Raw genomic sequence first — 12,521 nt, 5'->3', positions numbered from 1 at the left:
GAGCAAGACAAACGAGAAGAAAAACACTGCTCAAAGGCCAGGCTCTCGTCAACATTTTCCAGGTTTTAAGATGTCTTCCTCTTGAGGATCGTGCAGAATCCTATGAGCAAAAAACTTATGGATCAGACGCATGTACCCAAGTCTGGGGGAAGACGCAGGCATGCACAGAGTTCTACCTGCGAGGAGGTGCCTTCCCTGAGACACTGCCCCTTGCTTGACCCCCTGTGGCCTGGCTAGTTTAGGATGTGTGGGGTAAATCTGAAAATCTAAATCTTTCAGCCAAATAACACTCGTGAGGGGGGAAAAACACACACAGCTGAACACATGGCCATTAAATTTCTGAAAGATGAAAAAATAAAAAGCTAGACATTCATGGTGGATGTAGACGTCATGAGCAATCTGTACAGTGAAGTGAAAGAGAACAGGCCCTGGGGTCAGAAACGTAAGCGATACAACACCTGAGCGAGCATTTTAAATCCCACAGACGCAACGGAGTGATGAGTGAGCGTTCACCTTCCCCAGCCAAGACGAGCACCATTACACCAAAACACAACAAAAACAAACACGATGAGACGTACCACTCCATAAACTGCACATCGGGAGCTTTTTTATTTATTTTTAAATGCTCAAGGCACCGTAGCAAATGCAAAACAGACACACACACAAAAAAAATGTATTCATTGTTCATCACTTCAGAAAAAGCAATTAACTTTAAAGAGAATGAAATTTCAGGGAAGAAAACAGAGCAAATGTGCAACAATACATATTCGAATACAAGAGAGATAAATAACCTTAACAGAAAAGTGTTACACTGTGTTTAATTCAAACCTGAGCATGCCCTTGTAATTACAGCTATAAACAACAACAACAACAACAACAACAACATCTAGACAATCATTTAGACCAGAGTCAGAGTGTTAAATAATGATTTATAAAATATATACGCTTTTTTTCTTGGTTAAATCACATTTGTGTGTTTGTTACTAGCTCAACGTTACCTAGCACACGTTTGCGTGTACACGTCTCTGTGAATGAGCAGTGACTATAGAAACGACAACGCAGTGACAAACCCGAACTCTGACCGAAAAAATAAATAAAAGTAATGTAAATAAACAACATATGGCGAGCTAGTTATTTGGTTAAGTTCATTAAAATAGAGCAAAATAAATAAATGAGTATTATGAATTCCCAGAGCCGTAGTTCACGTTTCGGCTGCACACGCCATCGGATATTTCTGGACGTGGAAAACAGAAATCTGACTACGCTGCGCTTATCGTAATTGTTTTGGAAAATGTTATGATGCAGACAGACTATTCGTGTGCATTTCTGCACGGCGTCTTCATTTCTGTTCGGGAACAAAACATCATTCAGGCATGAAACTCACTACTTAAGCATCATCAGTGCAGATGCTTTCCGCAGCACACTGTCGCACTGTCGCTGTGTGACAAATTCTCAGCGAATAACCCGGTTTGGAAGACACAAATGAGCGGCATCATTCTCAAAATGCATAAAAATGCAATTTTCCATGACATTTATACGCAACGCTTATTACAGTTTAGTTATTTAGTCTGAATGTGCCATGTCAATGAGGCAGGAGGCTGTGATGTGCTGCTGTAAACACACAGTGGGCGGTGTATACAAGGAACAGACACCTCACGCCATGAACTATGAGGCAGAGAACTCGAGAACAAAGAAAAAATCTTCATGTTTGATGAATTATTAATCGGAGGGAATATTTTAAAATAGTTTGAGAAATATGAAGGCCTGTTTGCATGAAGTCACTGGTGTCTTATCTCCTGACCAGAGAAAACGATGAGATCTGGTTTCAGAATTTTTCTCGGTTGCACCGGTGATGAAATTTAGCAGTGAAATTCCGGGTCCTATTTTGGAAATGTACTTGTTAGACTGGTGGGATGGTGGAGATCGGAGCAGCAGGCCGGTTTCTGTGTTTGAAGTACATGCCAGACAGGAAGGATTAGCATGGACGTGCGAGAAGAAACTCACCCCTGGTCAGCAGGTACGGACTGCCAGCAACGACGAAGCACGACAACTGCGTGATGTGTTTGTATGTCGGGGGAGTGTCTGAACAAGGAGAAACCGAGGAAGGGAACAGAAAAACGTGGAGCGAGAAAGACAAGCGAGTAGAATTCCATGGCCATGAAAAAGATGGACAGATGAGAAAGGTGGACTAAATAGTCGAGAAGACAAACGGCTGCATTCACGTTCATTCAAATTCAGATCCAATTTTCTGCCTTAACATGACGGAAATCGTATATATAGATCGTGTGACTTTTCACATCAGACTCAATACGTGGACCTAGATCAGATCCATTGGTAAAATGATTTATTTGACATATGGGGAATCAATTCAAGTAAAACTGGAATGAAACTACCAAAAACAAGTCGTGTTTGATATATTTTCCCCTGAAATGGTCATCGTTGCTCGTCATGTCTCCGTGTCCTGATCACGTACGACTGACGAGATGTTCGCTGGCCTCCAGAGACAAAGCCTCGGCTACTGGCGCATTCACTCATTACGTCCACTATGATCGATTGTCTCAGAAATGACACGTGAATCAATATCAATATGTATGATGTGCGCAACGCGAGGCTTTTTTTTTGGCGCAGACAGGTGCACTCACATTGAAGACAGATATGGGTCACTTGCGGTTACCAATATGACCTTCGAGATAGACAGATCCAATCAGAGCATTTCAGAATTGTGCGATTAAGCTTGCAGACAAAGATACGGAGAGAGGAAGAGGAAAAACAGCCGAACGAAAGAGAAGAGCAGGCGGTATGGGGGCGAAAAGCTTTGCTGCGTCCTGAACGCCCGTACTCTCTGAAACACAGGAGCATATCATCATAGGTTGTAACCCACCATCAGCTGCCAAGTGGTCTCGTGGTTATTCCGAGTAGTTGGTGTGTCCAGAGACAGTACAGATATAGAAGCTCACAAGATGTGCTCCAAATCAGTTTATACCCGTGTCCTTCACCTTTCCTGTAAATACCCAGGGCAAGTCTGAATGCTGAGAGACAACTGAGAGCACGTTAAGTTCACCAAGGCATCACCAGGCTGGTGAGAGAACCCAACGCTGCCCAGTTGTACGGCTAAATATCCAATCTAATAGTGCTGTTTAGCATGACGCAGATCAGACAAATACACTTGAAAGAGTTGTTATCCATGTTGTCACAGAATATCTGACGTACAGGCAATGAAATGATGCAGGCTAATAATAGCTTAGTGAGGAGGAATGTCTATCATACCATCATACGACATCACGATGAAGCGAAACTCGATTTATCAAAAGGGGAAAAAAATAATCAAAAAGGTACTTGAGTAATGCATCCAAGATAGAAACGGGTCAGGCTACACGAGGATATCTGAGCAGAGATATTAAGTGAAATCTGACTGAATATTCTGTCAATCACAGCTGGGTGTAATTTACTACTGACAAGCTGAATCTAAATCAGCCAAGGCAAGCACAGCCTATGTTCTAATGGAGAGGTCAAGTTGAATTACCACACACTATTAGGAGAATTTGAATCTCAACCATGCTGAAAACTCGCATGATGATGTAGAGCAGAGGGAAAGCAGACGCGCGTCTGGGCTGCACTGATAAAGCAGCTTCAGCCGAGTGAAATCTGGCTCTCATGTTAAGAGAAGGAAACGTCAAAAGGTTAATAGAAACCTTGCTGGTGTTTGATCCAGACTGTCTGGCCTGATCAAAAGCGGAAGGTTTAATGCATGATACTCTGCTCCACTTTGCTTTGGGGGGAAAATGGTGAGAAGAAAAAAGGGAGGGAATAAACAGGGTAGAGCTCAGAGTCTGCCGTCAAGACGCTTAATAACGTTAAGAAGCAGAGGAAGAGGAAGAGATGATGTTCCTCAGGATGAGTGAACGCAGACACTGCAGCCATCCTACCGACAAGCTGTAGCAGAACATGTTTGTTACCCATGATCCTTCATGTTGACCCTGCAGCTAGGACATGAGGCTGATTGGGCAAGACACTAGAGAGAGGATCTATAACAAGGGTTAGCACTGACCTTGCAGGGATTCCGCGTGTATTCCAGGAGTGTTGGTGTCTCACACCTATAACAACTGTACTGCTACTTCGGTTCGTCAGAGCGCTAAGTGAGGTAATGAATCAGATTATAGTCATGTGAAACCCGATGAGGTAACGGGTGAAATCACTGTTACGTTCCTATTGTAAAGAACTCGCCAGGAAAGCACCAAGGTGACTGGAGGAACAGGGGAATACAAAGAAATGGGACAATTAGTTGGGAAGGCATGCACACAAGCGCACAGAGCAAGAGACCAGATGGCATTTTGTTCTCGTTTGTCATACTGGCCTGATAGGAGGCGAATGTGATTATGCACGTACGAGGAAAAAGGTGTTTATTGATCACGATGAGCCGGCTGGCCACAACAGGCCTCTGAGCCAGCCTTCAGGCAGAGAGCTGACAGAGAAAATTTGGCTGTCGGGGACGCTACGCCCACAGAACCACAACGCCTGTCATACATTACACACCATCTGTCCGTCTCTATATCCCCTCTCTTGCTATCTCTCTCCCCTAGTCAGGAGGCTCTTTCCTTACTGACAGAGATCGTAAGAGAGAAAGGTGTGTACTCAGGCAGCTATGCTTGAGGGAAAACTGAATGCAAGGATTACAAATACCCGAAGACCTTTTATAAAAAAAATTTTAAGACGCAGTAAGGCCAAGTTTTTTTTGGAATTGCTGCAAATGACATTAGTGCAACCATCAGAAAAGGGCAGTAAAGAAGAGAGAGGGAGGGAAGAGGGCAGAGGCCATAAATGCAAGCTTGGGGTAAGTGGGCAAGTTTCTTATCCAGTCCATTTGTTGAGCCTCTGCTCACGAGAGCTGCCGTGGGTTGTGAAGCTACAGTTTTCCTTTGTTTCTCTCTCCATCCACTCCCTGAAGCTCTTTGTGGCCTTTCAAGAAACCAGAGAGAATTTGGCTGACTCACTAGTCCTGCCTTCAAGTACCATGCAGTCGAAACGAGATGAAACGGGAGGAAAGAGAAGGTGGGGGGGGGGGGGGGGGGGTTGGGGGGGGGAGTAAAGCCCTCAGAGAACTCGGTTGCAGCTACTACACACACTCACACGCAACGAGATCTGCACCGCTATAAGGGCCTCGGGCACTCCACATTCCTTCACACGAAAACACGGACTTCTCGACAAGTGAGAAAAGGAAGCAGTTACACATTACAGCTCAAGTAGATTTCAACTCCATGATTTCCAACGAGTCCTTGGTCTAGTTTGAAACAGTTATAATGTTCTGTCAGAGTGCTTATGTGGCAATGTGACGCCGCGCTAGTCCAGAAAACTCCCGTGACACGGCGTTTTAATTAGCCAAGTTTAACAGAAAGCACTCACAGTGGCCTAGATTCGCTAATGAGGTAGTGAAGGTGAAGGCTCTTACTTCACCCACTCCTCAGTACCCTGATGACACGCGAAAAGAAGGAAGAGGGCTCAGAGGGAAATGCCTCATAGTTCCAAGGGGCTGCTTCGCCAGAAATACCTTACCTTGCTTTCATTTTAATGCAGATTAGCCCTGACCTTAAAGTTGAACCTGACCGTTGGGACAATCGTGCCAAGATGATGAAAGCATTCGCCACACAGACATTCCCCGAGGGAAAGTCAACAATATGTCCCATCAACCCTACTCCAAAGCCAACATTAAACAGTCTCACAACAGCTAAAGACACTCACGTTCTGATCGCGACACGCCGATTCTATTCTTCATCTGGAACAGAAGAAGACGGCAGAGTACTTTCCTGAAAACCGAGGTTTTTACATAAGTAAACCACAGAAGTGAATCCGCATGCTGGAAGGACACCTAGCACAGCAAGTCCCCCCCCATTCTTTAAAACAACTGGCCCACAAACGACTGGACTCGAACATCACAAAGCAGAGATGGTATAACCCCAGTCTCCAGCGACATTACGGAGCTGTTGGGAAGCGAAGTTTCCCGTCATTGGATCAAGAGATTACAGCAGAATTCTGTCTATGTTGTGCGATTACAACAAGCGGTGGCCTTTACCCAAGGCTTACTCTCTCAATTCTCGAAAATCCAAGCACCATCTTGAGAGAGAGAGAGAGAGAGAGAGAGAGAGAGAGAGAGAGAGAGAGAGAGAGAGATCTGAACAGATATACACTGGACTGGCCTCATCGGCCTGCAGTCAGATGGTGGGTACGGGTATACCATCTCTGTGCCAGGGTCATACCATAGCAGTGGTAGGAGATGCTGAACACTGCAGGTATTCTATACATTTGTGTAGGAATTAACTGGACTTCAGCCTAAAGCCAAATAAACGCCCAGGCCTCACACAGCAGAACATGAAACGACAGGGTGGTGTTATCTCTGTGGTGAATGCTCCAATTGGACAGGATTCCTGCTGCAGCAATAAAATTCAGAGATACCTGAAAAGATAGGGTAACACTAGACCGGGAGAATCGATCGTCCTGATCGAAGACTCGACCTGAAGACTTGGAGAAATACAACAACGAGGAGAGGAGGAAGAGAAGAGAAGAGAGAAGCGACCTGCTCTAATAATCTCTGGGTCAATTGGACTTCACCAAAATGGGGAAAAGAGCCTAAGGGCTTAAGCTAATGCCTTCACCACACCGATACGGGACACTATTTTCCTCTTCACACTGCTTTTTTTAAGCTTTTCCATCCGCACCGATGACAGACTGTTATTACGCGTTACAACAGGAAAGAGTCTAGAAGTCTCCAAGCAGTTTGATGTGGCGTGTGTCGGGAAAGACGGATAAGTTAAACAACACTTAGACTTCTCATATGATCGGAAACAGCAAGCTGAGGTTGGCCGTACTGCAGTGGATTCAAAGTAGAGGTCTGCTTGATGTTTTTAACCCCGCCCACAAAGGAATTCTGACTAATCCCACTAAACGTTTGGGACGAGTGACTGTGGAAGCTGTCGATATGGCATCACCAGTATTTTCTTCCTGGCTTCCCATCAAGAGTGTATTCGCCCTCCTCATGCCCAGCGTTCTTGAGATAGGCCCTGGTTCCTCCGCAGCCCAGACCTCGCTTCCTGCTTTCACGGTAGTTCTACAAACACAGAACTCCCTGAACCCCGTCCGCCACTTTCTCGCTCTCCGGCATTTCTCCAACACTCATTTCTTTCTTTCCAAGTTTTGTTTAAATTCTGTCCATCCCCAGTGATGAGTGATACTTCATGTGCAGCCCGGGCTCATCATCTCTGTACACACTCACACGGGGACAAACGGTGGCACTGGAGCGCTGCAAGACAGCTGGAGAGACTGGAAGCGACCGAGCGGGTGCAAGCTGCTGCAGGGTGTTCGAGCCGCTGTGTGACAGCAGTAAGGCATGGTGAGATATGAAGGTTAGAGGTGGGAGGAAAAGGTTGTGTGTGTATAAAAAGGAAGGAAGAAACAGTGGGATAAGACCACAAACCAGACATGAAAGCGTAGCTCAATTCCTCCCCATCCCCATTAGACCTCCTCACTCACCCTCCTCTGCTGCAGTCTCTTCTCTCTGTTGCACTCGGAGTTGAAAAGTTCACAGGGTCTATGAGCTGAATCTCTATCCTTACAACATTTCATTTCATCCCTTTGAAACACCTGTTTATGCAGTCACCCAAACACCGTCTCAGTGCCTGTGTGCGGAAGAATAAATCTGGTGAATTAAGCTGAATATACACGGTTTTTCCCCGTGCACGCAGGCTCCGGCGCCGGCCGAGTTGTTTCCGAAGAAGTGAAACTGAGATTACAAATTTTAAACGCGCTGCCGGCAGGGACAAAGAAAAGAAAAATCGATCGGCAAGGAGCAAACCGAAAGCCCATCACGGAAGTGGTTTATGAGCGCGCACCCAGTCTCCTTCGCCTCTTTCATCATGTCTGAGAACAAACCCGAGTGCTGCGACCCTTTTGTTTTGCAGAGATATTTAATAAAGGCAATTCCACGCTTCTAAATGAGGAGAAGATGCCGTTCATTACGTGAGCAGGGCCAGAAGATTGTCCTGATGCGTCTTAATCACATTTGCCCTGCCATGACGATGTCCTTTATTAACCTCTCATGGTGGAAAAAACAACACACATTAAGAGTCGATGGGCAATTATTAAAAAAATAAATGTACGTAATAAACACTCCTTAAGTGTTCGACGTCCTCAGAAATGACACGTTTCTCTTGGCGAAATAACCAGTGCATAATTACTCTTAGATTATGCACAGCATCAACGAATCTATACTATAGAAACGATAACATACTAGAACGTGTGCAACAAAACGCACCTGTGATCTGAATTACAGCGGGCGCTACCATCCGAGCCGCTGTTCGTTAATTTAAAATGAAGCACTTCTGACCGGTATGACTCGCTGTGGTATCAGCCTCATTTTGCAGCACTAGTAAGGCAGTTAAGGCAGTAACTGTTCTGCTATTCGAGCACAAAAAACCCCACAGCGCTACAGACAGAGACGGAAAAGAAAGGGCAGTAAGATGGAAAAGGATGGCTCCTGGCTATATTTCACAAGAGGTCAGGAGCCTCCACTACGCTGCCCCATGGGCAATCAGCAGACGCTGCTGCCTTGGCCTTCTGTTCACGGCAGGTAGACAGGAGAGAGCTGAGAGAGAGAGAGAGAGAGAGAGAGAGAGAGAGAGAGAGAGAGAGAGAGAGACGCGCGGACATGCCGCCCAGCACCATTTGTTCTCTAGCAGGAGTTCCGGAGCAGATTCCCAGAATGCAATAGTACAAGGAGGTTGGGGTAAGCTCTTGGATGGGATTAAATCTGCCCATATGCATACTGAAATCTCTGGGAAGTGTTCACAGCTAAGCTTCGCGCTCGGCCAAAATTCCCCAAGCACCAACTGTTCATTCTTTTAAATATATTAACAGTAGGAAAATTTCCGTGGTATAAGAGGAACAAAACGTCACTGCGCTGTTATCAGATTAATGAATCTATAACCACAACAAAAAGGGTCGCATAGGTACAAAAATGTCATCGCTGGTAATTAAAAGTTATAATGCATTCCAGGATCCACAAGTTAAATGAATTAAAACCTGTTAAAGGCATTAATGAAGGTTTACCATGTGCCCGGCTAGCTCAGTGGGTACAGCATGAGGCTCTTAATCCCAGGATTGTGGGTTTGAGCCGCACATGCTGGGCACCAAAACCCAACCCCTGGGATTATTACCCCTGCCGGTGCGCACTCGGTGGCGGTCCCAAGCCCGGATAAACCGGAGTGTTGCGTCAGTTAGGGCATCCGGTGTAAAAACCTGTGCCAAATCAAATACGTGGCTCATAAACCGGATTTCCGTCACGGAGACGGATGATCCGCTGTGGCGACCCGGGACGAGAGCAGCCGAAAGAAGAATGACGGATTACCTCGTGGAGGGGTGTGATGGTGGTAACTTAGTTAAGTGTAAAAATACTAACCTAACACTGGTGTTAAATATACTGTAAACCTGTCTAACACTAGCTAAGACTTTCTTACACATTCAGGAACTCAAAACACTCAGCGTGTACCGTGACCGAAAGCGAGGGAGCCCGTGTGAGTGCAGGATGAGAGTGTTGGGGGGATGGGGCGGGGCTTCCATGAAGTGTCTGTTATTGGACAACATCTGCTGCCCAGATCAGTCCAGATTCACGTGTCATAAGCAAAATTCATAAGGGTCTGGTAATATAACATAACTGAGGATAAACGCCGTTTACATACATCACTGGCAACGTAACGTCGTGCAGGGACGATGAAATCAATGGGCTGTGAAAGAGGAGTGTGCACTAAATTTCATTTCTGAAATCATAAAATTAACGTTTGTTATGATACATATAAATGTTAATGTTGTGCATAATTCAACTGACGGCCTTCGTCTAAATTTTAATGCCTACTTCTTAAATAAATAAATAAAGATACGCACACACCCCATGTGAAAAATCCAGGAGAACATTTTTTTTTGGTACTTTTACTGTGTTCGTGTGTGAATATTGTAGGGTTTTAAAAAATGTAAATGGTCTGCACTCATATAGCACTTTTTTTAACCTTAGTGGTTCTTCAAAGCGCTTTACACTGTGTCTCATTCATCCACACACACACACACACACACACACACACACACAGTGGTAGCAGAGCTGCCATGCAAGGTGCTAACTTGCCATCGGGAGCAACTTGGGGTTCAGTGTCCTGCCCAAGGACACGTCTGCATGTGGAGTCACGTGGGCCGGGAATCGAACCGCCCCCCTAGTGGACAACCCGCGCTACCACCTGAGACACAGCCGCCCCTAATCTCAGAGAGATGATCGTGTTCCACCATCGTGTTCTGTAGTGCTGGACAGATTTCATTTTGTCCACAGAGACCACGCTACAGCATGGACTTCATCTCGGGTAAAATAATAAAATAACAAAAGAGAGAGAGAGAAAGAAGGTACTCACCGCCGGGACCAGGAGCTTCTTCACCTCCTCCACGGCTCTCCTCATCTTGATCTCGGCCCGCGCCTGCGTGTCCTCCACCGTGATGAGAACGTGCAGGTCCTCGTTCAGGTGCTCCCAGTTCGGCTTCCCTCGGTTCTGCTCCTCCTGAAACGAAGGGGAAAAGAGGTGAGGGGAAAAGCGGGAGACGTAACGTGACAGAACACCGCGGAGACGGCGCGTGAATCAGCGAGAGCGTACGACAGGGCGAGTGTGACGAGAGTGATGTTTTCTCGTGCTGGCTGACAGTCAGGATGGTGTTCAGCGGTGAGATGAAAAGAGCATCGCTGTCGCTTCCGTCTGACAGAACTGCGGCACTCTTCCAGTCAGCGGTGCAGCTGGGAGTGTGTGTTCCTACGTACGCGTGTTATATTAACCAAGTCACATTAACATTCTTTTTACACATTAATAAACGTTTATCTTGATGGGAAGCGACAGTGCATCTTTCAAGCGGGACAAACGCGAGCAGGCGAGAGATTAGTAATAGGTTGAGACGGGTGGAAGGGGGCGGGGCTTCCAGGAGGAGTCAGTTCATCTCAGAGAGGTCAAAACACCATCTCAACCTAAGCACAATGTGTAAAGGCTGGCTGGTCTGCTACTACTACACGCATGACACAAATAACACCGAGATTTAGATTAGATATAGATTAGACATAGATTATAGGAGAGATCGATCGATCGTCACGGAAATGCAAAAATCTTCAGGGTTTTTTTTTCCTTCTTCTTTTCGCCTGCCAAATTTTCTCTTATCTTTTAAATGTCCCCTTTCAGTTGGATTTAAAATAATTTCACATTTCAGATTAATTTATTATTCGTTTGTTATTATTCATCCAGTCATTCATTCAAGGTTCGCACTGTAGAACACTCGGAGGAGCGAGTTATCCGCCCCCACAGACCCGCGTGATTGGCTGGTGCTGCTGTGATTGACAGGGGAGAGAGAGTATGCCCCTCCCACCCTCAGAGCACAGCTAATTTTCCCACGGCAACATTCAGGATTCTCGACGACGGGCGAGGAACTTCATCTGTATCTTCGGTAAAGACGAAAGTATTGGCACGCTTTTACACACGTTGGCTTGCTTAAGAGAGAGAGAGCCGCCTCACAAACGAATAAAAGTAAACAAGGAATTTAAATCCAGCTTAAGAGGACAGGCCTGCTTTTGGAATATTTCTTCTTCTCTATGAACAACTGCTATTAGAATTATTAGTTAATAAAGAGCGAGCACTGGGTCTGAGGAGAGAGGCGTTAAATGCTAAAGGCTGGTCTAACCTTCAAAAGTTCTACTTGGGAAACATACTTGTATTGTATCGTGTGGTCTGACAAATGTCTGTAATCGTGCCCAATAAGTACACACTGTTCTCTCTCTCTCTCTCTCTCACACTTCTACAGAACAGAGCCATTCAGAAAGGCTAGCAGGAGGTGTCAATAACGCTGGCACTGCTCTGGTTCTCACAATGAGCGACAAAGAGAGCCATTAACCGCCGCTAACAGCCGGAGTTCTCAAAGGAGTCAGCGGTAGGAGTCAGACAGCATGAGGTCCATTCACAAAGCAACAATTATCAGCTCTTCAACCCCGATTCATCCCCCCATCATCAAGGACATACAGGGTAAGGGGGTGGCGTTTGTTTTATTTTCAATGCTGTCGTGAGAAGGAATAAAATCTGTGCTCATCTGTAAGAGAAAGTGCAGAGCACTGAAGCAGCTCGACCTCCAGTCCACATGTCTCTGAGCGCTGATAAAAGGACAAAGGCGCTGTTTCTGAGACGCGAGGAGGCTGTTGCACTGCCCCCAAGTCTTACATTAGAGAGACAGGTCAGGAAACAGTTTTACTGAACCACAAACTACATCCATAACGGCTCACGGTTCAGGATCTGTAAACAACAGGAGTGCAGAGTAATACTCAATACAGGTGTGTTCTCAATCCCACCCAGCAAGTCACAGACAGAGAGAGAGAGAGAGAGAGAGAGAGAGAGAGAAGTCACAGATGGGGGGGGGGGGGGGGACAGACAGCTACGATTTACAAGATGGTGAGTGTGGTGGTGTTGACT

At 45.9% G+C, this 12,521-nt stretch overlaps 1 protein-coding gene across 7 annotated transcripts in view; it reads right to left on the bottom strand.

The window, feature by feature from the left end:
- The window catches only part of qkia (QKI, KH domain containing, RNA binding a), a 115,490-nt gene that overhangs the window by 62,841 nt on the left and 40,128 nt on the right, over positions 1 to 12,521 (bottom strand). For all 7 annotated transcript variants that reach the window (XM_053682804.1, XM_053682806.1, XM_053682803.1 and 4 more), the window contains exon 4: positions 10,440 to 10,583. In XM_053682804.1, the coding sequence (XP_053538779.1) occupies positions 10,440 to 10,583 (144 nt within the window). The remainder of the gene's footprint in view (positions 1 to 10,439; positions 10,584 to 12,521) is intronic.

This window comes from Ictalurus punctatus, chromosome 9, assembly GCF_001660625.3.
Source record: "Ictalurus punctatus breed USDA103 chromosome 9, Coco_2.0, whole genome shotgun sequence".
Lineage (NCBI taxonomy): Eukaryota > Metazoa > Chordata > Actinopteri > Siluriformes > Ictaluridae > Ictalurus > Ictalurus punctatus.
This window is presented reverse-complemented; position numbering and strand designations above follow the sequence as displayed.